At 40.9% G+C, this 26413-nt stretch overlaps 1 protein-coding gene across 1 annotated transcript in view; it reads right to left on the minus strand.

Moving 5' to 3' along the window:
• Positions 1-26413, minus strand: part of LOC120064803 (CSC1-like protein 2) — a 102388-nt gene that overhangs the window by 71745 nt on the left and 4230 nt on the right. The window contains exons 2-3 of the mRNA XM_039015405.1: positions 3619-3862; positions 676-755 (exon numbers count right to left, since the gene is read on the minus strand). Coding sequence (XP_038871333.1) covers positions 676-755; positions 3619-3792 — 254 coding nt within the window. The 5' untranslated portion in view covers positions 3793-3862. The remainder of the gene's footprint in view (positions 1-675; positions 756-3618; positions 3863-26413) is intronic.

Genomic DNA, 26413 nt, shown 5'->3' on the forward strand with positions numbered 1-26413 from the left:
TCATTTTGTCTTTTGACCATGTCCAAAGTATGTATGTGCATGTGTCTCTGCATGGGGAAATGCCTGGAGGATAAATAATGACGTCGATATGAGCAGAGCGACCATGACAAGGCTCAGTTTTCAGTGAATGACTGATTCAGTACTCAAGGAGTTCAAAACGTGTTATTTATCTTCTTAATGCACTGCATCAGATCATCTACATTCAAGGTGATCGATTTGATACAACAGTAAAATACAGTAAGTATGCTAACTAGTTAGGAAAAAAATCCATATTTATAACCAACACTCAAACCATAGTTTAATCATAATTGATTAATAAGTATCCCATGGGGTTACGATAATAAACTGGTGAAAATATTCCCTTAAGATTTTGTTGCTCTGCTGTGTGAGCAAATCCTGCAGCACAGACAGTCGTTGTTCATATACAGCTCCAGAAATGAGTAGTATGTAAGTGACAGTGAGTCATTCAGTCTCCCTGAATGACTTGCAAACCAATAATCCTGAAGGAAGAGGTAGGAAGGAATGGTGATGGGGTTACTTAAGGCACACAGTCATAACAGGCAAGTAATTCTCACAATTCAACAGACAAGGGCTAATGCCCAGTAGGACTACATCAGGGCAGTATACATGTGTGCGCGTGCGATGTAACACCTCAGAGTCATTTGTTAGGCCTACCTGTCAGCGTCTGTCACCAATGCCAAGCGTCCATAATCCCAGGCCACTTTCCGCAGTACTGAGAAGACAAAGAGAAGCACCTGAAAGCACAGAGGAAAGTAATGTTATTGATGTTTTTTGGGTGAGCACCAAGAACATCTGCGTATCATTTAAATGTTCAAATGTATTTTATAGCAATGTCACTGCTGTTCTAAAAAAACTAATTGTAGGACCAGTAAGCACTTAGTGGGCTCCGAAATTATTGACACCCTTGATAAAGATGAACAATAATGACGGGGAAAAAATGAACAAATATGAAGCTATATTGTACGCTCCAAAATATTGGAAAGAGGAAGAAAAAAAAAAGTATGGGTCAAAATTATTGACACCCCAAAAGATTATTATTAATAAAGTAGTTAAAAGATTAGTATTTTGTCCCATATTCCTAGTATGCAATGACTACATCAAGCTTGACAGTACAAAACTTATTGGATGCCTTCGCGGTTCGTTTTGGCTGCATTTCAGATTATTTTGTGCCCAATAGAAATTAAATGGTAAATGATCTATTGTGGTCAGTGTGGAGACATTGTAAATAAGAATAGAATAATGTGTTTCTAAACACTTCCACATGAATGTGAGTGAGAAATTTAGAGGCTCAAAGATCATACCCCCCCCCCCCAAGACATGCTAACCTCTCACCATTACCAAAACCAGGGGAGGTTAGCATATCTTGGGGGGTATGATCTTTGACCCTCTAAATTTCTCACTCACATTCATATAGGAGTGTTTCGAAACACATTCTATTCACAATAAAAGTGACTCAAATGACAATACATTTACAATTCATTTCTACTGAGCACAAAATCTGAAACACAACCAAAACAAAACTTGACTACTTTACTTATAATCAAATCGAAATTGTATTTGTCACATGCCCCGAATACAACAGGTGTAGACCTTACTGTGAAATGCTTACTTACAAGCCCTTAACCAACAATACAGTTCAAGAAAGAGTTAAGAAAATATTTACTAAATAAAGTAAAGTGAAAATAGTCAAATAAAAATAATGAGGCTATTTACAGGGGGTACCGGTACCGAGTGAATGTGTGGGGTTACAAGTTAGTGTTTTGAGCATGTATTTTGAGCATGTTTTGAGCATGTATTTTGAGCATGTAGGTATGGGTAAAGTGACTATGCATAGATGATAAACAGCGAGTAGCAGCAAATAGTCTGGGTGGCCATTTGATTAATTGTTCAGCAGTCTTATAGCTTGGGGGTAGAAGCTGTTGATTAAGGAGCCTTCGACTCGACTTATAAGAATCTTTAGGGATGTCAATCATTTTGACCCCTACCTTTGAGAAAACATTTTTTTATGTTGAACAAAATCTTTCTCTGAGAAATTGTATTAGTATAAAATATAATTTACCCTTTTTTTGTTGCATACAATATAGCTCAGTATTTGACCTATGTATTTTATACAGTCATTATTGCGCATCTTTATCAAGGGTGTCAATCATTTCAGACACCACTTCATATTATAGGAGGTAAATGTAGTATGATTAGAGGATGACAATAGAAAGGAGCAACATTGGTGCTTAATTCTAAAGGGTAATTCAAAAATGTCAAAGTATAAAAAGGCCAACACTCACGTCACTCAGTTCAGATTCCAAAAATGATTGAGTTTTGCATATATATTTCACATTTCCCTTGCACTGACAAAGACGTGAGTAATAATATTAAATAAATTGACGAAACAAGCCTTTTCATCTGTTCATTGTGTTATGATATCATGTCCATGTTGTTAGTATATTTTATTTAACTTTTATTTACCCAGGAATAGACAGAAACCTGTTTTGGGAGGGGACCTGCTATATGCTGCTTTATGTCAAAGTTGACATTGTCCTGAGAAACAAAATCCTTGAGAGACAGGGATCTTTGAGGGCACACATTACGAAATGTCTTTGGAACACTAATTCGGTCACCAGGCCCTGTCATTTTGGGTGAAAACACATTCTGGACACATATATAGTTATTGATAGTGCTTACCAAGGCACAGCCATAACCCATCAATTTGTGACCTTGGCTGCCGAGTAACATTTTACAATACATTTGAGCATTTGAGGAGATGAGCATGTGGCCGTGTGAATGTAGCATACATTAAAAGACACCAGGAGATGAGGTGACCCCCAATGACAATACAGTTTCATTTGAATAACGCCACTGCTAGACAGTCAGTCACTATGTAGGTCAATCCATTGTTCCCATGGTCACAAAGCACTATGGATGTTACCATCAATTAGTCATGAACAGGAGCATTCTGTTCCACACCAGTAGTACAGCCAAACCTTTAGGACTGGTAAAAAAAAATTGGTACCATTGAACTCACTGACCGACTTGTCCAATTTGAAATCCATAGTTGGTGGGTGTAAAGTTTAAGGGATTTTAATAAGACTCAATAAGATTTGTCAAACCATACCCTTCCTCCCTGTAAATCGGGGACTGATTCAGACCTAAAATGACAAGGACACAATAGTATAAGTATTTTTTAAATAAATTTGCAAAACATTCTGTTTCGCTTTGTCATTATGGGGTATTGTATATAGATTGCTGAGGGAAAATGTTAATTTAATCCATTTTTGAATAAGGCTGTAATGTAACAAATTGTTGAAAAAGTCAAGGGGTCTAAATAGTTTCACTGTACATACACATAGATACTGTATACCTATGTGATCATTGCAGGTTAGCATAAAGTCACTAGGACCCCTTTTCTCAAATCCGCACCTTCAGGTCAGAAGTATTGCTGTACACAGACCTGGGATCCCAGGGAAGTAGAATCTCTGGCCAATGAATCAGTGACATAAATCAATAAATTAACTACAGGGGAGCGAGAAAAACCTGCAGCACTGGAATGGAGCTGGGAATATATTTGAAATACAGGCAAGACAGATCTCTGGGCAGACTCACCAGGAAGCACATGAAGTCCAGCGCAAGGACTGTGGGGACCCCTCCAAAGGGTAGGCCCTGAAGCACGGTGCTGCGGATACGGGCTGAGTAACAGTAGGCTTTGGACTCATTATTGGCAGAGCAGTTCTCCTGGCCTGCAATGCAGGCCCGGACACCCCCCGGCCATATCCCCATGGTCACGATCAGGTGAAGACCCACAGGATCAGCACTCTGAGCAAGCTCACAGCCGCATCTTCCTGGAAACCTATCGTGGAAGGAAGGAGGAAAAGGAGGGTGAAACCACCGATTTCAGATACCCAGATAAACCACTTTACGACAACAAAAAACACCTAAACATCACTTAGGGAGAGGAATTGTGCACTTTATATAGAAATCTGAAAACTCGGATCTTTGTAAATTACAGTTTCTAAAACTAGAACTTGTTGTGAAGGCAATTCAATAAATAGAGCAAGTGTTATGCCGCAAAGGACCATTTCACAAAGCAAAATAAGTGTTAGGGCACCTCACTGTAACAGAATGACAGATTTTTCACTTTACAAGTATGCCAAAACAAAAACCATTGATTGCAAAGTTAAACAAACCATAGAACTCTATGCCCAAGGACTACTTTTAACGATTTCCCAAGAAAATTTTACAAAAACACATTTACTCGAAGAACAGTGCATATATCAAATTTGGTAACAGAATGACAGTAAAATCCCGTTTTTTTTGTGTGACCACGTTTTCAATTTTTTTTCAATATCTACTCCAAATCAAAGAGCGACTGAATCAAAAAAGCAAATTCTCCTTTTAAAAATGGCCAATGTGGCAATTGTGGTATTGATATGATATTCTAGTTTAAAAATGTACTACAAAGTGTAAATAGGATCATTTTAATCATGAAGTCCGTCTCGTCTAAAGAGTTTTGATAGATCATCACGACTTACATGAGGGTTGGGTTTGGATTACAATTATGTCAACTAGAGGTCGACCGATTAATCGAAATGGCCAATTTCAAGTTTTCATAACAATCGGTAATCTGCATTTTTGGACACCGATTATGGCCGATTACATTGCACTCCACGAGGAGACTGCGTGGCAGGCTGACTACCTGTTACGCGAGTGCAGCAAGGAGCCAAGGTAAGTTGCTAGCTAGCATTAAACTTATCTTATAAAAAACAATCAATCTCAATCACAAGTTAACTACACATGGTTGATGACATTACTAGTTTATCTAGTTTGTCCTGCGTTGAATATAATCGATGCAGTACCTGTTAATTTATTATTGAATCACAGCTTACTTCGCCAAATGGGTGATGGTTTATTAACAAGCGCATGTGTACCTAACCATAAACATCAGTGCTTTTCTTAAAATCAATACACAAGTATATATTTTTTAAACCTGCATATTTAGTTAATATTGCCTGCTAACATGAATTTCTTCTAACTAGGGAAATTGTGTCACTTCTCTTGCGTTCTGTGGAAGCAGAATCAGGGTATATGCAGCAGTTTGGACCACCTGGCTCGTTGCGAACTGTGTGAAGACCATTTCTTCCTAACAAAGACCGTAATTAATTTGCCAGAATTGTACATAATTATGACATAACATTGAAGGTTGTGCAATGTAACAGCAATATTTAGACTTAGGGATGCCACCCGTTAGATAAAATATGCAACGGTTCCGTATTTCATTGAAAGAATAAGCATTTTGTTTTCGAAATGATAGTTTCCGGATTTGACCATATTAATGACCTAAGGCTCGTATTTCTGTGTGTTATTATATTATAATTAAGTCTGTGATTTGATATTTGATAGAGCAGTCTGACTGAGCGGTGGTAGGCAGCAGCAGGCTCGTAAGCATTCATTCAAACAGCACTTTCCTGCATTTGCCAGCAGCTCTTCGCTGTGCTTCAAGCATTGTGCTGTTTATGACTTCAAGCCTATCAACACTATAGTGCCTATAAGAACATCCAATAGTCAAAGGTATATGAAATACAACTGGTAGAGAGAAATAGTCCTATAATTCATATAATAATAACTACAACCTAAAACTTCTTACCTGGGAATATTGAAGACTCATGTTAAAAGGAACCACCAGCTTTCATATGTTCTCATGTTCTGAGCAAGGAACTTAAACGTTAGCTTTTTTTACATGGCAAATATTGCACTTTTACTTTCTTCTCCAACACTTTGTTTTTGCATTATTTATTTGAGACTAAATAGATTGATGTATTATATTAAGTTAAAATAAGTGTTCATTCAGTATTGTTGTAATCGTCATTATTACAAATATATATATATATATATATATATATATATATATATAGATATCACACACACACACACACACACACACACCACACCCCCCCCCCCCCAAAAAAAATGTTAATTAATCGGTATCGGCTTTTTTTGGTCCTCCAATAAATCGGTATCGGCGTTGAAAAATCATAATTGGTCGACCTCTAATGTCAACATACATGCCCCCTTTTTGCCTATTAACACGTGGTGGCAACGCCAAGGGAGAATTGCCACTTCTCTTGCTCAACTAAAAATGTAATCTGTCCAATCAGAATTTAAGTCCCTCAAAAAAAGTTGAGTTGAATGCTCCTCGAGAGGAATATTTCCCTTGCATTGAACACAAAACAAGTCGACTAGGTAAATCGACTAGGTAAACTGTTCTACTATGGGGTAGTCTGTTTTTTCTATTAATTACTTGTTTTGTTTGCAGAGGGAAAGTAAATGTAAACGGTCTTAGCATCTTCAAAGTGCACCTCTGCAGATATATATTTTCATGTTCCATATTTTTGGGACGTTGCTGCAATGATTTTGCCATGGCGCAGCGCCACATAAAAGACTGCAGTGGAAACACTGGTGTGGTACAGAGATGAGGTAGTCAAAAAATATTGTTAAACACTTACTGCACACAGAGTGAATCCATGCAACTTATTATGTGACTTGTTAAGCAAATTTTTACACCTGAACTTATTTAGGCTTTGCCATAACAAAAAGGGTTGAATACTTATTGACTAAAGACATTTCTGCTTTAAAATTAAAATTTGCAAACATATCTAAAAACATAATTCCACTTTGACATTATAGGGTAGTGTGTGTTGGCCAGGTTCACAAAAACAAAATGGAATACATTTTAAATTCAGGCTGTAACAACAAAATGTGGAAAAAGTCAAGGGGTGTGAGTACTTTCTGAGGTCTACTTTTACTTGTTACTTCTGTGAACTTTCATTATCCTTCCTCCTCATGAGGGAGAGAAATTCTGAAAAAAATCTTTAAGATATGCGAGTTTTGGTAATGGGATTACAAGGCACAGGCCAATGTAGTTAAACTTGCAGAAGGCAAATAATTTCTCCAAAACGAAATATAAGTGTTGATATTAGTTCGGGGCTGTTACTTCAACATTAGTGTTTTAATGTATTTCTAAATCCTTTGAAGACTTTCTGGTAGATGTTTTCTAAGACCCTTTTCCATATTTTGACCACAAATATTTGTATAGCACAGTTATGGGGTGGCTTCTTCTATCAAGTGTCTGTCTGATGTAACGGAGCACTGGAATTACATCCAAAGCTTTTCATCTTCTGTTGGGAAACAGTGTTTCCCCTCATATTAGTCCAAACCCAGTGTGGGTCGTCACCTGCTTTGTGAACTAGTGTCAATTCTAACAAACAGCCAATAACAGAAAAATCCTCCCAGAGACCGACAATGCCAACAACAGAATGTGACAGAGACATGGTAAGCAGACACTGGCAAAGACATCCATCAATCAAACTCAAAGCGCAATGACATTTCAAGAAGAGCCAGACACAAATGAAATATCATGTACTGGCTTCAATGACCTCAACTATCTCTTGTCACAGAAAAAAGGTAACATTATCATATGAAGGCATTATAAAATGTATTACACATGTGCTTCATCCATTATGAAGAGTGAATTCATAGGATGTGTAAACCAAAAAGGAAGGTTTGCTCTTTCCTCTAATCATGGGTGTCAAACTCATTCCATGGAGGGCCAAGAGTATGCTGGTTTTCATTATTTCCTTTCAATGTGTTCAATTAACCTTTCCACATGTACCAACAAACAGGTGAGATCCTTCTACAGTGGTCCCTGCAGCGTACAATCAAACCGGTGTGATTAGAATAGTTATTTAGAATGTCTAGTTACGATTGACTAGCCACACTGGTTTCTCACAGAAACATTTTGCACAAACACAGGCCTTACAAAGTTATGTCCTGAATATGACCAGTTTATTTTTGGATGCAATGTTCAGACATTCACAGAAGTAGCGACAGCATACACAATCATCAAAACCGGAAAATGTAAGCTACATTAGTCCTGAGGTAAGATTGACGTAACACAAGCGGTCATATTTAGAGAACTCTCGGCTGACAGAAACCACAATATGAATTAGCTAATAGCAATTAGTATTTATAATTCATCACATTACAGGTGAACTCAACATTGATCGAATTAATTTAGTAAAACACTTTCAAGAAACCAAAAGTAATCCGACAATGGGTAGTTGTGCGCGCCGCCATGTTTGTTTTTTTCGCATCAACCAAAGAGGGAACAAGATGAGTTTGGCCTGTTTGCAGTATGCATGTTGAAGGGGCTGTGTCGTCTACGATCATTCACTTCCGGAAATTTATTCGAAAGATGAATGAACCATTCCTTCACCTCATTATAACATCTTTGGTCTTACAGATGTTTACGTGACACCCAGAATGCATTGTATAATGTCAACAAAAATTGCACCACACATAGCTGGCAAATAGCTTAGCATTAGCTCAATATAAATCAGTACAACCTTCAAAAAAGTATTTTACACACGTGTCCATTACAATCTATGCAATAATTGGCATGTACTATGTCACAAGTACTTGAAAACATGTGAATAAAACTGTAAATACATTATGCTCCATACATACATGTATGCTACAGTAGAAACGACAACATGATATAAAGAAAATAATAGGAACGCACACATGTCCAAAGTTATTATTTGTAAGGAACGTGAGCGCGTGAGCATGAGCGCCAGCCACAACGTGAAATGTGCCAGTTCGTGCAAGACTGCGCAAATGTCAGCATACTTGATGTGCGGGAAAAATGGGGAAGGGCTCTCCTCGAAGAGGGAAGTTTGTCCAGCTCAGTTAAGCCTCAAATATAAATTGTCAGTGAAATGGGCTACTTCTATGTGAACGAATGAGGAGGTGGAACACACCTTAATTCAAAAATGTTGTTAGAAAATACAACTTGTTAGAAAATAATTTGACATTGACAAGTTGAAACATAGCCTATAGATAATTAGCAGGCAGAGCGTGTTAACTGTTCTGTTGAGTAAATCACATTTAGGAACAGTGAGTGCATTCTGACATGTGCATGAAACAACTTACGATGGGTGCGACCGTTAGAGATATTTGGAACTAACATGTGAAAAGATTAATTAAGACACCCAGGTGAGGGGAGTTCCTAACCAATCAGTGACCTCATTGATCAATCAAGTACAAGGGAGGAGCGAAAACCCGCAGACACTTGGCCCTCCATGGAATGAGTTTGACACGTGCTCTAACCATTGTCCTCACCATTGTCCCTGTTTCCAAGAACTCCAAGGTAACCTCACATCTGTAATTATGAAGTATTTCTAAAGGCTGGTCATGACACACATCAACACCATCATCCCAGACACCCTGGACCCACTCCAATTCGCATACCGTACAAACCGATCCACAGATGACGCAATCTCAACTGCACTTCACAATACCCTCTTCCACCTGGACAAGAGGGGAAATAACTGAGAATTCTGTGCATAGACTACAGATCAGCGTTCAACACCAAGCTCATAACCAAGATGGGGATCTTGGGACTGAACACCTCCCTCAGGAAGTCCAGGATCTAGTTACAGACGGGACGGGCCCAGGTGGTGAAGGTAGGCAACAACACCACCACGCTGATCCTCAATACGGGGGCCCATCAGGGTTGTGTGCTTAACCCCCTCCTGTACTCCCTGTTCACCTACGACTGTGGCCACGCACGACTCCAACACCATCGGTGACGACGTGGTAGAACTGATCACCGACAGCGATGAGACAGCCTACAGGATGGAGGTCAGAGACTTTGGTCGTGTGGTGCCATGACAACAACCTCTCCCTCAACGTCAGTAAGACCAACGAGCTGATCATGGACTACAGGAGAAAGAGGGTAAACTCACCTCACCTCAAAAAGCACTAATCGCTCCACACATTCACATAAACTACATATGCACATACACATGCATACCAACAACACAAAACACACATTTTTACAATCATATCTATCCTGATGCCTAGCCACTTTACCCTGCCTTCATGTACATATCTACCTCATACCCCTGCACATTGATTAATTTATTTTTTACTTTGAATCTGTAAAAGGCACATGACAGCCCGCTTGGAGTTTGCCAAAAGGCACATAAAGGACTCTCAGACCATGAGAAACAAGATTCTCTGGTCTGAATGCCAAACGTCACGCCTGAATGCCAAGCGTCACGTCTGGAGGAAACCTGCCACCATACCCACGGCGAAGCATGGTGGTAGCATCATGCTGTGGGGATGCTTTTCAGTGGCAGTGACTGGGATACTAGTCAGGATCGAGGCAAAGATGAACTGAGCAAAGTACAGAGAGATCCTTGATGAAAACCTGCTCCAGTGTGCTCAGGACCTCCGACTGGGGCGAAGGTTCACCTTCCAACAGGACAATGACCCTAAGCACAAAGCAAAGACATAGCAGGAGTGGATTCAGGACAAGTCTCTGAATGTCCTTGAGTTGCCCAGCCAGAGCCTGGACTTGAACCCGAGCTAACATCTCTGGATAGACCTGAAAATAGCGGTGCAGCTCCCCATGCAACCTGACAGAGCTTGAGAGCATCTGCAGAGAAGAATGGGAGAAATTCCCCAAATACCAAATACTTTACTTAGTAAAGGGTCTGAATACTTATGTAAATGTAATAGTTTTATTTTTTTTATACATTTACAAAAAAACTCTAAAAACCTGTTTTTGCTTTGGTAGTGTGGTAGTGGTAGTCTGTGTGGTAGTGTGTGTCAATTGGAGGAAGAACAAAACTGGAAAAAGTCAAGGGGTCGGAATATTTTCCGAATGCACTGTATATTATGGAAATTTTCTGAAATTACAATGCTAAAAATCTGAAATAAATCCTGTGTAGCACCTTTAAGTCTACTCACATTGTATTCGGCGCATGTGCCAAATACAATGTGATTTTATTTAAGTTGTTGACATTAATCCCACAGATAATTATTTTGTGCAAATTAGCACTATGACAAGAACAAAAAATAAAAACACCTTTAAACTCAAAGGTATCCATTTTTTACACAGACAATGCATTATTATCTAAAGACATAGTTGAACAAGCTGTCTGTAGTGGGGTCTAAAATAGCTCAATAGTGTTGATGTTTTTAAATAGTTGAAATCATTGGTGCCTGCCATGTGATGCTTCCCTGAAGAACGTCACCACATTACTTCAGCCATATTATTCAGTCATTAGTCTTGTTGACACCTTGCACTAACATGAGTTTCGATATCTAATCACTCTACACATTGTATTGTATTGTATTGAAATGTGTCTCTGTGACCAAATCAGCTGGTGTCTCCCTGTATGCAAATAATTTGACAGATTTTCTAAATAATATTTATTTTAAGATAATTACTAATGACATTAGTGAATGGTGCTACTGGTCAATTATTTTAGAGACCAGTATAATGATGACTTAAATGGTTTGATCTAGATCCGTTTACACTTGATTGATATCCAGACACCGTGTGCCTGGAAGATCTGATCACAATCATATCACAATGCGTCTTTTAAATCGTCTAAATCGGTCTAAAGATGTCACAATCAGAATGTGGGCAAGATCTGGACAAAGGGTGCATGTTAGTTATAAACAGAGCTATTGATTCATACATTGTCTGAGTAGTAATAGTGTAACCTGTTTCAGAGTTCCATGTACTTGTACAGTCATGCCATAGATTGACTGGGCGATAAACGAATACAGGTTGGATCAGTATGAACTGTGCAATTGGTCTTGATGTTGTTGAGGGCTGAGATTAAAAGGGTTTGGCCTATTTGCGTTCCCCGAAAGTTGGCATGTCTGCTTGCTTCAGAGTTCTCATCTTAGAAATGAAGCTAAGGACTTTCAGTGAGTCTTGCAGCTGCCACTCCCCAGGGCTAGCACTGACTATCGCCTCAGCCTTACTACCTCGGTGACGGCATTCCCTTTATGGATACGGTGAGGTGTTCCCAACCTATTTTTCACACCTAAATCGTTCCACTTTCTCTTATCAAAAGAGAATGGAATGTTTTTTTCCTCTTCGCTTGTGTGTCCGATCAGAGGAGAGAAGCAAGAAAGAGAGAAAATGAGCCAAGATAGTGATGAGTGTGGAGTTCTGGCAGCTGAATTCTGGCTGATCAACAGAAATTATATGCAAAGATCTTACCGACAACATGGAACTTCCCAACGATTAAATAAGGATGTGGACTCAATAGGGAAAATCTCACAGAAAAATATATGTTGTTGTACCTCCTTCCTATACAGCCTTGATAATGATCATTTTGATTTGTCTGTGGTGATTGAAGAACAAAGCTCAGAAACACTTAATACCGTAGCCTACTACCTCATCTCATACATTTTTTTTGCAGGGTTGTGAAGGAGTGTTATATAAATGTTTTCAACTTCAAAAAGTACCATAAGTAACCTCCACAGGTTCAGTTGTGGGTGTTGCCATTCATTATTACGGCATAACATTGTCGCGACCTTAGTACAAAACCTAGTAACTTGACTGGTTTGAGCATATTCACAATGACTAAGGCGTCTGACCGACAGTTGCAAAGACAAATGACTGAGTTCCAGTCAGGCTATTCCCGAATTAGCTGCATTGGTGTTAGAAGTTGAATGCTTCTGACACCCAATTCTTTACAAAGTAAGGGGTATTTTAAGTAGAAAGTAACTTGTACAACTAAGTACTAAGTAGGAACCTCGTCATGAAGTTTGAGCCTCTTGGGGTAATGACTAAGGTGTTGGACTGAGTCACAGAGACATGGGTTCAATTCTAGATCAGGCTACCCCCACAAATTCACTTCTACATGTTACCATTGAATCCTAGCAGAGGAAAGAGGGGCTTTGGTATTTTTAAATCCAGGTGCACTGCAGTCTACAGCACAACTGAGGCCAGGTGCACAGCTTTGTTTCATACAGTGCTGTTTTACTACTCTTGGTATGAAAAAGTGTCCTTTTATTGTTTGACATGGCTTTATAGCAGTGTCTGAACATAGTGTAATGCAGCTATCTAACCATCCTGATGAAAAACCCATGTCTTATGAGTACAAATGTGATTACTTTCCATTGCCGTAAGACCTCATGAGAGGATAGTCAGAAAAGTACAAAAAGGGCTTAATGAAATAAAAATCAACCCTTCCGTTGCCAAAAATATTCCAGAAGAGGGTACTGTAAGGTACTCAGTTAATTAATATAAATGTGTGTGTAGCGAACAAAGGCATACATATTATTATTGAAAAATGACAATTCTCCTACGAGATCAATTCCATGTCAGTATAAGAGTTACACCCAGAGTGGAAAAAGTTTGGGGCCATCTCATGAGCTGCAATTAAGTGCACATAAAATACAATCTAAAATGATCGATCTGATTGAATTTCCTTGGTCTGCAGGGAGGAATTATGCTACAACCACGGGTTTGTACTAAAGTCAGACAGTGTGAGTGAGTGAGATACAGCTGGGGCATATAATGCGTGCGGTGTCTTTAAAAAAAGATAATGAGTCCCCTCTCTCTCGCTCTTATGAATGAACAAGAGCTAGAGAGGAGGGGCGGTGTTTAAGCTGAATTTAAACACAAATTAGTCGGGACAACAAAAGCTTCAACTTATGACATCTCGGCACTTGCCCCACATGGGCCGACAGGCAAAAAAATAAAAATAAAAATACACTGGCCAAACCCACCGACGTTGGGGCTATTGTGCGCAGACTCTCAATCACGGCCGGATGTGATTCAGCCTGGATTCGAACCAGGGACTGTAGTGTCGCCTCTTGCACTGAGATGCAGTGCCTTAGAACACTGCGCCACTCGGGAGCCCTCAACATATCTTCCTTCAGACCCAAGTTTGTCATCTTATTTCTGTATTTGATGTCTACTTTTGTAATCCAGGGCTCATCTGTAAAAGAGACTTGTCTCTGTCAACATTCAGGGCCAGACAGATTACCAGGACGTGTACTGTGAGCATAAGCTGACAAGTGTCTTCGCTGACATTTTCAACCTCTCCCTGTCCGAGTCTGTAATACCAACATGTTTTAAGCAGACCACCATTGTCCCTGTGCCCAAGAACACCAAGGTAACCTGCCTAAATGACTACCGACCCGTAGCACCTACTGCTTTGAAAGGCTGGCCATGGCTCACGTCAACACCATTACCCCAGAAACACTCCAAATTTACATACCACTAACAGATCCTGCAATCTCGATTGCATTCCACACTGCCCTTTCTCACCTGGACAAAAAGGAACACCAATGTGAGAATGCTATTCATTGACTACAGCTCAGCATTCAACACCATAGTGCCCTCAAAGCTCATCACTAAGCTAAGGACCCTGGGACTAAACACCTCCCTCTGCAACTGGATCCTGGACTTCCTGACGGGCCAACCCCCAGGTGGTAAGGGTAGGTAACAACACATCCGCCACGCTGATCCTCAACACAGGGGCCCCTCAGACGTGCATGCTCAGTCCCCTACTGTACTCCCTGTTCACCCACGACTGCATTGCCAGGCACGACTCCAACACCATCATTAAGTTTGCCGATGACACAACAGTGGTAAGCCAGATCACCGACAACGACGAGACAGCCTATAGGTAGGAGGTCAGAGACCTGGCCGTGTGGTGCCAGGACAACAACCTCTCCCTCAATGTGATCAAGACAAAGGAGATGATTGTGGACTACAGGAAAAGGAGGACCGAGCACAACCCCATTCTCATTGACAGTGCTGTAGTGGAGCAGGTTGAGAGCTTCAAGTTTCTTGGTGTCCACATCAACAAACTAACATGGTCCAAGCACACCAAGACAGTCCGGAAGAGGGCACGACAAAACCTATTCCCCCTCAGGAGGCTGAACAGATTTGGCATGGGTCCTCAGATCCTCAAAAGGTTCTACAGCTACACCATCGAGAGCATCCTGACTGGTTGCATCACTGCCTGGCTTGGCCTCCGACCGCAAGGCACTACAGAAGGTTGTGGGTACGGCCCAGTACATCACCGGGGCCAAGCTTCCTGCCATACAGGACCACTATACCAGGCGGTGTCAGAGGAAGGCCCTAAAAATTATCAAAGACTCCAGCCACCCTAGTCATAGACTGTACCGGAGTGCCAAGTCTAGATCCAAGAGGCCATCTACCCCAAAGCCATAAGACTCCTGAACATCTAATCAAATGGCTACCAAGACTATTTGCATTGCCCACCCCCTCTTTTACACTGCTGCTACTCTCTGTTATTATCTATGCATAATCACTTTACTAACTCTACCCACATGTACATATTACCTCGACTAACCGGTGCCCCCACACATCGAGTCTGTACTGGTACCCTCTGTATATAGTCTCGCTATTGTTATTTTACTGCTGCTCTTTAATTACTTGTTCCTTTTATTTCTTATTCATATTTCTGAAACTGCATTGTTTGTTCGGGGCTTGTAAGTAAGCATTTCACTGTACGGTCTACACCTGTTGTATTCGGGGGCATGTGACTAACATTTGATTTGAGTGTGACTCCCTGATAAAATAAAAGTTAAATAAAATAAATACATTGGTCCAAGTTATGGTCACCTGCGGCGTGCAGAAATGCAGCCTGATAGCAGGTCGGCAGACAAAAAAAAAACATTCTGGGTAAAAATGCATCCGACTCGAGGCCATACTGCCCAAACGCTTATTCACAAGTGACAATTTTTTTTTTTTTTTTTTTTTAAATCGTCCCACTCTGTTTTAATATGAATGGACACTTCATCTTTGTGACTGCAGACCAGCTTAATCCCTCTATTACCCACAGGCCTTTGCTTTCTCTCTTTCGCTCCACACCTCAAAACACTCTCCCTCCCTCTTTCTTTCACTCCCCAATACAACACTCTCACAGATGTAACAATGAACACTCAATGGGCTGCCAGGGTGCAGTGGAAACATGTGACTCATGGTGAAGGACATGGAAAGCCCTCCGCACTTTCTGACATGGAAACCCCTCAGCCCATCCCAACATTGCTGCTTGATTTAACTGCCAAGCAGAAGATCTTAATGCAATAAAATAGCCTACCGGGATAGACTTTACACAACAATAATTTTATTGAGTCAAAAGGCAAGACGTGGCAGAATACCATAATGAAGTCTATTTCTTACACCATTACTCCACAGTGAAACTATTAACGTCTAATTTGGGCACATAAGTTAGATAATATTATGAATGTGGATAAATACACTGAACCAAAATACAAACGCAGTATGTAAAGTTTTGGTCCCATGTTTCCTGAGCTGAAATAAAAGATCCCAGAAATGTTCCACACACAAAACACTTATTTTGCAAAAATTGTGCGCACAAATTTGTTTACATTCCTTTCAGTGAGCATTTCTCCTTTGCCAAGATAATCCATCCACCTGACAGGTGTGGCATATCAAGAAGCTGATTAACATCATGATCATTACACAGGTGCACCTTATGCTGGAGACAATAAAAGGCCACTAAAATGTGCAGTTGTGTCACACAATACAATGCCACAGGCATCTCATGTTGAGGGAGCGTGCAATTGGCATGCTGACTACAGGAATGTCTACCAGAGCTGTTGCCAGATAATTAAATGTTAATTCCTCTACCATAAGCTACTATGTCATCTTAGAGAATTTGGCAGTACGTCCAAGCCGCCTTATAACCGCAGACCACGTGTATGAACAGAACACGGTGGCAGTGAGGTTATGTACGGGCAGGCATAAGCTACGGACAACGAACACAATTGCATTTTATCGATGGCAATTTGAATGCACAGAGATACCGTGACGAGATCCTGAGGCCCAATGTCGTGCCATTCATCCTCCGCCTTCAACCCACGTTTCAGCATGATAATGCACGGCACCATGTCGCAAGGATCTGTACAAAATTCCTGGAAGCTGAAAATGTCCCAGTTCTTCCATGGACTGCACACTCACCAGACATGTCACCGATTGAGCAAGTTTGCAATGCTCTGGATCGACATGTACGACAGCATGTTCCAGTTCCCGCCAATATCCAGCAACTTCGCATAGCCATTGAAAAGAAGTGAAACATTCCACGGGCCACAATCAACAGCCTGATAATCTCTATGCAAAGGAGATGTGGTCATCCTGGATTTATGACCGGTTTTCTGATCCACGCCTCTACCTTTTTTACATTTTTTATCTTTATTCCCAGTCATGTGAAAATCAAGTGGGGCTAATGAATTTATTTCATTTGACTGATTTCCTTATATGAACTGTAACTCAATAAAATCTTTGACACCGAATGTTGCGTTTATATTTTTGTTCAGTAATAGTATGGTGTAAACAACTGTGCAGTGATTCAGTCAAAAAAAAAATTTATCCTCACTTTCCTCCACCACAACAGCAGACCTGAGGAAATTTGCAGGAACTCACCAACAAATACTCAGTTGTTTTGGAATTACCAGTAGCATGGAGCATAAACAATATTGAGCGATACCCAACAGATTAATTATCTATTTAAGGATATAAAAATAATAATAATTAACTTCTCTAGCCCACGTAGACAGCAAGTAAATATGAAATATATAGAAGGGCATCACATGGATAGCAAGTCGTAAATTCCCAGTGTCATTGCTGACAACTATGTTCCTATTATTAACACAGGCCTGGTGCCTTGTGCCACGGCAAACTGTCAGGGTACAGCGACGAAATACAGACCCCATTATTCACCAACATCCAAGGTTAGTTATGGGTTGTGATGCAGGACACACGCACTATGTCTAGGTTTGTGTGTGTGTGTCCGTGAGTTTTGTCCCATCCTTCACTGACACACTGCCAGGTTCAGCACTAATTTCTGAAGGACTGGCTGCTAGTGCTAACCCTCGGCTCACAGACACAAATACTATTGATCGCCATACTTTCAACTGGAACAACTTGTCGTTTTCACTCATCATACCAAACAGCTCCAATGTGGTCACAAAGATATTAAATATTCAAGAGTGAAAGTCCCTTGTCTACATGCCATTGTTCATTAAACAAAAAGCAAGAAACCAACACTTCAATCCTGGTTCATTATAGTTGTCAAACGATCCACCACTTCAATTTGGGGATGGTCGAAAACACAAAAAATGTAAGTACATACATTAATTCACATAAAACATTTGTGTGCATATTGAGCCATGTTCAAGGAGCTGGGTTGCACCTGAGAAGTCTGTGCTGAACCTGTCTAAAGCTGGCCAAACACCTCACCTCAGACAATCGATCTTTCTGCTCCATAACCGAGCCAACAGCTACAGAGATCACATTTAATTTCACATGGAAAAAATTAGAGGTCGAACGATTATGATTTTTCAACGCCGATACTGATTATTGGAGGACCAAAAAAAGCCAATACCAATTAATCGGACGAGATTAGATAGATAGAGATAGAGATATAGGATAGATAGATGACAATTACAACAATACTGAAAGAACACTTATTTTAACTTAATATAATAAATCAAATAATTGTAGTCTCAAATAAATAATTAAACATGTTCAATTTGGTTTAAATAATGCAAAAACAGTGCTGGAGAAGAAAGTAAAAGTGCAATATGTGCCATGTAAAAAAGCTAACGTTTAAGTTCCTTGCTCAGAACATGAGAAAGCTGGTGGTTTCTTTTAACATGAGTCTTCAATATTCCCAGTTAAGAAGTTTTAGGTTGTAGTTATTATAGGGCTATTTCTCTCTATACCATTTGTATTGTATATTGACTATTGGATGTTCTTATAGGCACTATAGTATTGCCAGCCTAATCTCAGGAGTTGATAGGCTTGAAATCATAAACAGCGCTGTGCTTCAAGCATTGCGAAGAGCTGCTGGCAAACGCAGGAAAGTGCTGTTTGAATGAATGCTTACGAGCCTGCTGCTGCCTACCACCGCTCAGTCAGACTGCTCTATCAAATCATAGACTTAATTACAATATAATAAACACACAGAAATACAAGCCTTAGGTCATTAATATGGTCAAATCCGGAAACTATAATTTCAAAAACAAAACGTTTATTCTTTCAGTGAAATACGGAACCGTTCCGTATTTTTTCGAACGGGTGGCAACCCTAAGTCTAAATATTTCTGTTGCATTGCACAACCTTCTATGTTATGTCATATTTATGTAAAATTATGGCAAATTAATTACGGTCTTTGTTAGGAAAAAATGGTCTTCACACAGTTTGCAACGAGCCAGGCGGCCCAAACTGTTGCATATACCCTGATGCGAATGCGCTTTTGTTAATTCATCACCCGTTTGGCGAAGTAGGCTGTGATTCGATGATAAATTAACAGGCACCACATTGATTATATGCAACGCAGGACAAGCTAGTTAAACTAGTAATATCATGAACCATGTGTAGTTAACTAGTGATTATGTTAAGATTGATTAATTTTTATAAGTTTAATGCTAGCTAGCAACTTACCTTGTCTCCTTGCTGCACTCACATAACAGGTGGTCAAGCCTGCCACGGAGTCTCCACGTGGATTGCAATGTAATCGCCCATAATCGGCGTCCAAAAAAACAGATTATCGATTGTTATGAAAACTTGAAATCGGCCCTAATTAAAAATAGGCCATGCCGATTAAATCGGTCAACCTCTAGAAATAATAACCAACAGCAACCATTGATAATTCTATATGCCGGAATGTGCTACCAAGCACCGATTCAAAAACTCAGTCAGTATCGCTTTTCAATGTGCAGATCGACGATTCATACACTGCATCAAAAACACTCATGTCATACTGCAAGTCAAGACATCAGAACAGCTGAATAGTAGAGCCTTCTCAATACAACAATAGGTACACACCCTTTAAGGTGTACAGAGTCGGTGTATCCCTGACTAAGAGTGCCATAACATTGTTGGTCGACACTCGTACATGACCAAATTGAACGTCAGCATTTAGTCTGGTCAACAGAGCGCATGAGGTTCTTATGACCAACCTGCCTCTGACCAGTGTTTGGGGGTTGGGGGGGGGGATTGCTGTCAACAACACTGCAATGGAACAGGACACATAACACTGCATCAAACAGCAGCAGATTTCACAACATAAATTACAATCATAGCCATTTATGAATACTAGAAGCCACTATACTCCCTCCATATAAAATATACTTTATTTTTGAATGTATAATTTAGAATTCTAGAAGTACTTTGTATCTATTTGTTTAGGCCAAAACAAGAACTCTATTCCAGTGGTATGTATACAAGCCAATTCTTTTTACAATCATAGCAATTTCTCAAAGGGAAACCGAGGTGGATCTTCATATAGCAGGCGGCTCATTATCACATATATGCACTGGACATGTTCTTCTGCGAGAGTGAGATTATCTGCTCCAAACAGATAGCAAGGGCACAACAAGGGGAAAAGGAGCAGAGAGAGGCGAAAAAATGTCTAGGTAGCCAATAAGAACGCACCCGCTTAACACGAGTGCAGTGCTTATCAACAAACACAGAAACATATCGTAGAAGTCCCATGACTGTCCATGTATTTGTTACCACTTACATAGCCTGTTTGTACATTGGTCGTATGTATCCGTATCGTAACACCTGAGTTAAAGACTAGATTATAAATATAAATTCTGCCCTAGGAACAAGGTATAGCTGACCCAGCCTAATCAATGGGAAGGACATGCTGTAGTGAAGTTGAACAAGTGCTGTGTTATGACTCCGCACCCCTCTCTCTCTCTCTCGGACACAGAATTCTTATCTTCGCTCATTAGCTGCAGTAGATTGGGTCCCATGCAGGAGCTCTCTCACTGAATTTCAAACTCTGTGTCCATTACACAGACCCAAGGTAACCAGTAAATGTACTTGAAAGGTAGATACAGAGAAAGAAAACATGAGATAGTAAGAGAAGAGAAAATGAGAGACAGAATGAGAGAGTGAAAGAATGACTGACTTTAAAGATATAAAATATTAGAATAACCCCACATAAAAATTCAAAATAACGACTCTCCCTCCAATGCTTCCATGTCAGAAAACACAGAGCCATTGGAAATATAGATTGGGTGGTATCCAAATTAGTAGCCTTCTGAAAATCATACCTTTAAAAGAATTGGAAATCGGTATTGGTATGGTATTGGAAATCATACCTGCCGTATTTCAAAATACCCTGGTACATTGTATAGTCTAATGCACGTGTCAAACTCATTCCATGGAGGGCCGAGTGTCTGCGGGTTATCACACCACCCTTGTACTTGATTGATGAATTAAGGTCACTAATTAGTAAGGAACTCCCCTCATCTTGTTGTCTAGGTCTGAATTGAAATGGGGGAAAAACACTGCAGACACTTGGCCCTCCGTGGAATGAGTTTGACACCACTGATCTAATGGGAAGGGACTTTATCTAGATTGAAGAGTTGCATGCACTCCCCAAAATACATTAGGGTAAATGGATGATGATCAACATATCGGTGTTGGCTACAGACTACAAAATATAGAATCTAGTTATCATTTTGACAGAAAAGCTATGGACTGAAAACCATTTCAATAGCTTATTATTTTGTAAGGAGGTCCTCAAATTAGAATGACAACAGCAGAGAAAGGGACAGGGCAAAAACTCTTACAATTCCAACTATTGAATCCTGCAAGACACTGTTTTTAATTAGACAACTACCTTTTTTGTCAAAGCTAAGATGCTTAAATTAAAATTAAAATTAAATTGGCTTGCGCAACCGACATCTATAACGGTCTGCTGGCCCAGACAGCATCTCTAGCCGCGTCCTCAAAGCATGCGCAGACCAGCTGGCTGGTGTGTTTACGGACATATTCAAATCGCTCCCTATCCCAATCTGTTGTCCCCAGATGCTTTAAGATGGCTACCATTGTTCCTCTACCCAAAAAGGCAAAGATAACTGAACTAAATGACTGCCCCGTAGCACTCACTTCTGCCCCGTAGCACTCACTTCTGTCATCATGAAGTGCTTTGAGAGACTAGTCAAGGATCATATCACCTCCACCTTACCGGCCGCTCTAGACCCACTTCAGTTTGCATACCACCCCAGCAGGTCCACAGACGACGCAATCGCCATCATACTGCCCTATCCCATCTGGACAAAATTAATACCTATGTAAGAATGCTGTTCATTGACTACAGCTCAGCATTCAACACCATAGTACCCTCCAAGCTCATCATCAAGCTGGAGACCCTGGGTCTTGCCCACGCCCTGTGCAATTGTGTCCTGGGCTTTCTGACGGGCCGCCTCCAGGTGGTGAAGGTAGGAAACAACATCTCCAGTTTGCTGACCCTCAACACTGGGGCCCCACAAGGGTGCGTGCTCAGCCCCCTCTTGTGCTCCCTATTCACCCAGGACTGCGTGGCCATGCACGCCTCCAACTCAATCATCAAGTTTGCAGACGACACAACAGTAGTGGGCTTGATTACCAACAACGACGAAACAGCCTACAGGGAGGAGGTGAGGGCACTCGGAGTGTGGTGTCAGGAAAACAACCTCTCACTCAATATCAACAAAACAAAGAATCGTGGACTTCAGGAAACAGCAGAGGGAGCACCCCCTATCCACATCGAAGGGACAGCAGTGGAGAAGGTGGAAAGTTGGTGGAAAGTTCCTCGGCGTACACATCACAGACAAGCTGAAATGGTCCACCCACACAGACACTGGAGTGAAGAATGAGCAACAGTGCCTCTTCAACCTCAGGAGGCTGAAGAAATGTGGCTTGTCACCCAAAACCCTGACAAACTTTTACAGATGCACAATCGAGAGCATCCTGTCGGGCTGTATCACAGCCTAGTACGGCAACTGCCCCGCCCTCAACCGCAAGGCTCTCCAGAGGGTAGTGAGGTCTGCACAATGCATCACCGGGGGCAAACTACCTGCCCTCCATAACACCTACAGCACCCGATGTCACAGGCAGGCCAAAAAAGATCATCAAGGACATCAACCACCCGAGCCAATGCCAGTTCACACCTCTACCATCCAGAAGGCGGGACCAGTACTGGTGCATCAAAGCTGGGACCGAAAGACTGAAAAACAGCTCCTCTCTCTATGCCATCAGACTGCTAAACAGCCATCACTAACTCAGAGAGGCTGCTGCCTACATTGAGACCCAATCACTGGCCACAAATGGATCACTAGTGACTTTATACAATGCACTCTAAATAATGCCACTTTAATAATGTTTACATATCTTCCATGTATATACTGTATTTTATACCATCTATTGCACCTTGCCTATGCCGCTCGGCCATCGCTCATCCATATATTTGTATGTACATATTCTCATTCACCCCTTCAGATTTGTGTGTATTAGGTAGTTGTTGGGGAATTGTTAGATTACTTGTTATATATTATTATTACTGCACTGTCGGAACTAGAAGCACAAGCATTTCGCTACACTCACATTAACATTTGCTAACCATGTCTATGTGAGAAATACAATTTAATTTGAAAGGCCCAGTGCACTACTTGTGTTTGTTTTTTTATATAATATATATTTTTTAAACAAAATATATATATATATATATTTATATATATTTTTTTTTTTCAGGGGATGCGGCAGCACCCTCAGCACCCTTACTTTCCGCGGCTAAGGGAGATTACACTTACAGTAAAACACAACGGTCCAGTGGAAAATATACACCCGGTATAAACCATATACACATCTTTTTCTTTTTTTTCAGTGGGCATTGCTTAAACTCACTTCTTAATCCCTACTGATGCGTATCAAAGTAGCGTAGTGGAGGTATAAGGCTTATAAATGATGTAGTACAATAGATAAATCATGCACAAAGTAGCCTACACAAATCACAAAGCACATGAAATACTGTATATTCACATGAGTGCCGCACACATAACCTAGTTTCAGCAGAATATTATCTGCAGGCAACAAGAGCGCGCAGCACTCAACTGGTTTTGGTAAGGAGCAGCTCACGGAAGAATGATATCGGTAGCCGGGAGGGTAGGAAATCTATCTCCCAGTAAATGCTAACTAAGGCAACAACGGATATGAAAACCAGGTATTGAAAAAGTTTCGTCCGAAGTGTTTGTTAGTAGGCCATTTATGATTCCCAATTGTGATGTGATGCACTGTTTGCATCAGGGGCATAGGCATGGATGGGCCTGGGTGGACACAGGCCCACCCACTGGGGAGCCAGGCCCACCCAATCAGATTGATGCTGCTTAAGCATTGTTGTTGACTTACAACATCACTTATTTATTTTGAGTAAAAATCTGAAAAAAATATATAGGAAAACTCATGAAACATAGGATTTTTCACACAGGGTGCCTTTCCTACTTCTCCAGGCATCACTACATAGGGCTGATAGAAAGACAGCAGTCACACACAACATGATGTTAAAGGATAAGCAGTCCATTCACTGACATTTTTACATTTAGCACGAAGCGGTGACCTAAAGTTGAAATGCAACAAATGTTTCACACTATCAGCAGCAGGTGTGCTGCAATAAAAATGTGAAAACACAGTTCCAGTCACCAGATGATCATTTCAAACTTTACTTCCTGTTGAAAGTTAGTTTTGAAAAGGGAGAAGCTAACAAATTAGCAATAACACACGCTGCAGCCTCCGCAAACTAGCCGACAACAAAAGCTAGCTAGCTAGACCATGGGGGAAAACTACTGCTCGCTATTGTGACCTGTTGGCCTTCGAGAAGGCAGAAGTTTCCATACGTTATTGTAAAAACTGTCCAAATGTGATCGGTTGATTTCACTGTCACTTTGCCAGATGAATATTGTAATTATTTTATTAATCTGCTCTGAAGGCTTAGAAGACCCATTCCTCCTCACTGTGTCTGGGTTAATAATAATTTGTAGAGCAGCTCTATTTTCCCTCAGCATGCATTTTTCCACTTCTGAATGGCTAAAGAATCCCTATGTTGTTCAGAAATACTGGACATTTTGAACTCTTATTATGGTGGCGATTTGACAAAATTACAATCATGGTCTTGAATTTGACTTTTTTTCTGGTCTCGGTCTTGGACCCATTGTTCCCCCCGGTCTCAGTCTTGACTCTGTCTTGCACCTCACCCCGTTTGGCTCCGGTCTTGAATCTGTCTCGCTTTAGGTGGTCTCGAACACAACTCTGCTAATATGTGATCAGATGCGATCCACTGAAGGGAAGCACCTTCATTACACACACACACACACACAGTCCAGCAGCAATGTCAAATTAAAAACAGAATTTCTCTAAACCAGTGGTCACCAAACCGGTTGATCGCGAGGCATTCCTAGTCAATCACCAAACATTTCTGTAGAAAAGCCAACGACAAAGGCTTGCACTTGTTTTTTGTTTCGTTCTAGGAGGTAGCTGCACTTGACTCAGAAGCCCTGCACACCAGGTAGGCAAAGTGTTCCTACTTGGAACCACTTCATTTGTCTGAAAAGACAAACTCCGCCTACTCGGTGGACTGGGAAATTTGTGGCTAAATCGAGTGTGCCAACTGCTCTGGCCAATCGGATATCTCAAATCACCATGCCAACAGCTTCCACGACCCCAGCAAAAGTTTGATACTAGCCTACGTGATTTCATGACTTTTAAACCATGACAAGAGAGACTGTCAAAGATTACAGCAAAGAGCTGCTGTTATGAGTGAGTTCATGTCTAAGTTTTTATTTCATCACTGTCAACACTGTTTTTATTCAACACCATTGAATAAAAAAACATTAAAACGTGCTTCTCCCTACATCCGCACACGCTGCAGCTGCAATTAATGGGTAAGTGTATTGATAGCCCTGCATTTTAATTCTTATTAACAGATAGTCATGTCTACTTTAATATTGAGGAATAGTCCCCTCTCTGGTCAGTCTCACCGGAGGAAAGGAAGGAGAGGGCAGGGACCGTGAGGCAGACCCTCTGCTGCTCTCTCCCTCACTCTACTGAGGCCAATTTTACAACAGTAACATACAAAACACACAACAAAAAAACAGATGGATTACACAAAGAAACAATGAAGACGCTGAGACTAACGCTGTGTTCAAAACTATGGGGAATCCGGAAATCTTCTACTTCTGACTTCAATGCGTTCAAGACAACTGTGAACTCTGGGGAAAAAATTATATCCGACTGGTAAAAATCAGAATTTCAAGTCGGAAGCTCAAGCATCTTTTCTAGAGCTCTGACGTTCCGACCTGAAGATCAATGACATCATGATTTGACCCCCCACCCCTTTTTCTCCCCAATTTTGTGATATCAAATTGATAGTTACAGTCTTGTCCCATCACTGCAACTCCCCTACGGACTCGAGATCGGCAAAGGTCGAGAGTCATGCGTCCTCTGAAACACAACCCTGCCAAGCCGCACTGCCTCTTGACACACTGCTCGCTTAACCCGGAAGCCAGCCACACCAATGTGTCTGAGGAAACATTATCGAGATGGCGACCGAAGTCAGCTTGAAGGGGCCCAGCCAGCCACAAGGACTAGGTAGAGCGCGGTGGGACAAGGAAATCCCGGCCTGCCAAACCATCCCCTAACCCGGAAGACGCTGGGCCAATTGTGCACCGCCAATTGTGCACCGCCTCATGGGTATCCAGC

Source organism: Salvelinus namaycush, chromosome 2 (genome assembly GCF_016432855.1).
Source record: "Salvelinus namaycush isolate Seneca chromosome 2, SaNama_1.0, whole genome shotgun sequence".
Taxonomy (NCBI): Eukaryota; Metazoa; Chordata; class Actinopteri; order Salmoniformes; family Salmonidae; genus Salvelinus; species Salvelinus namaycush.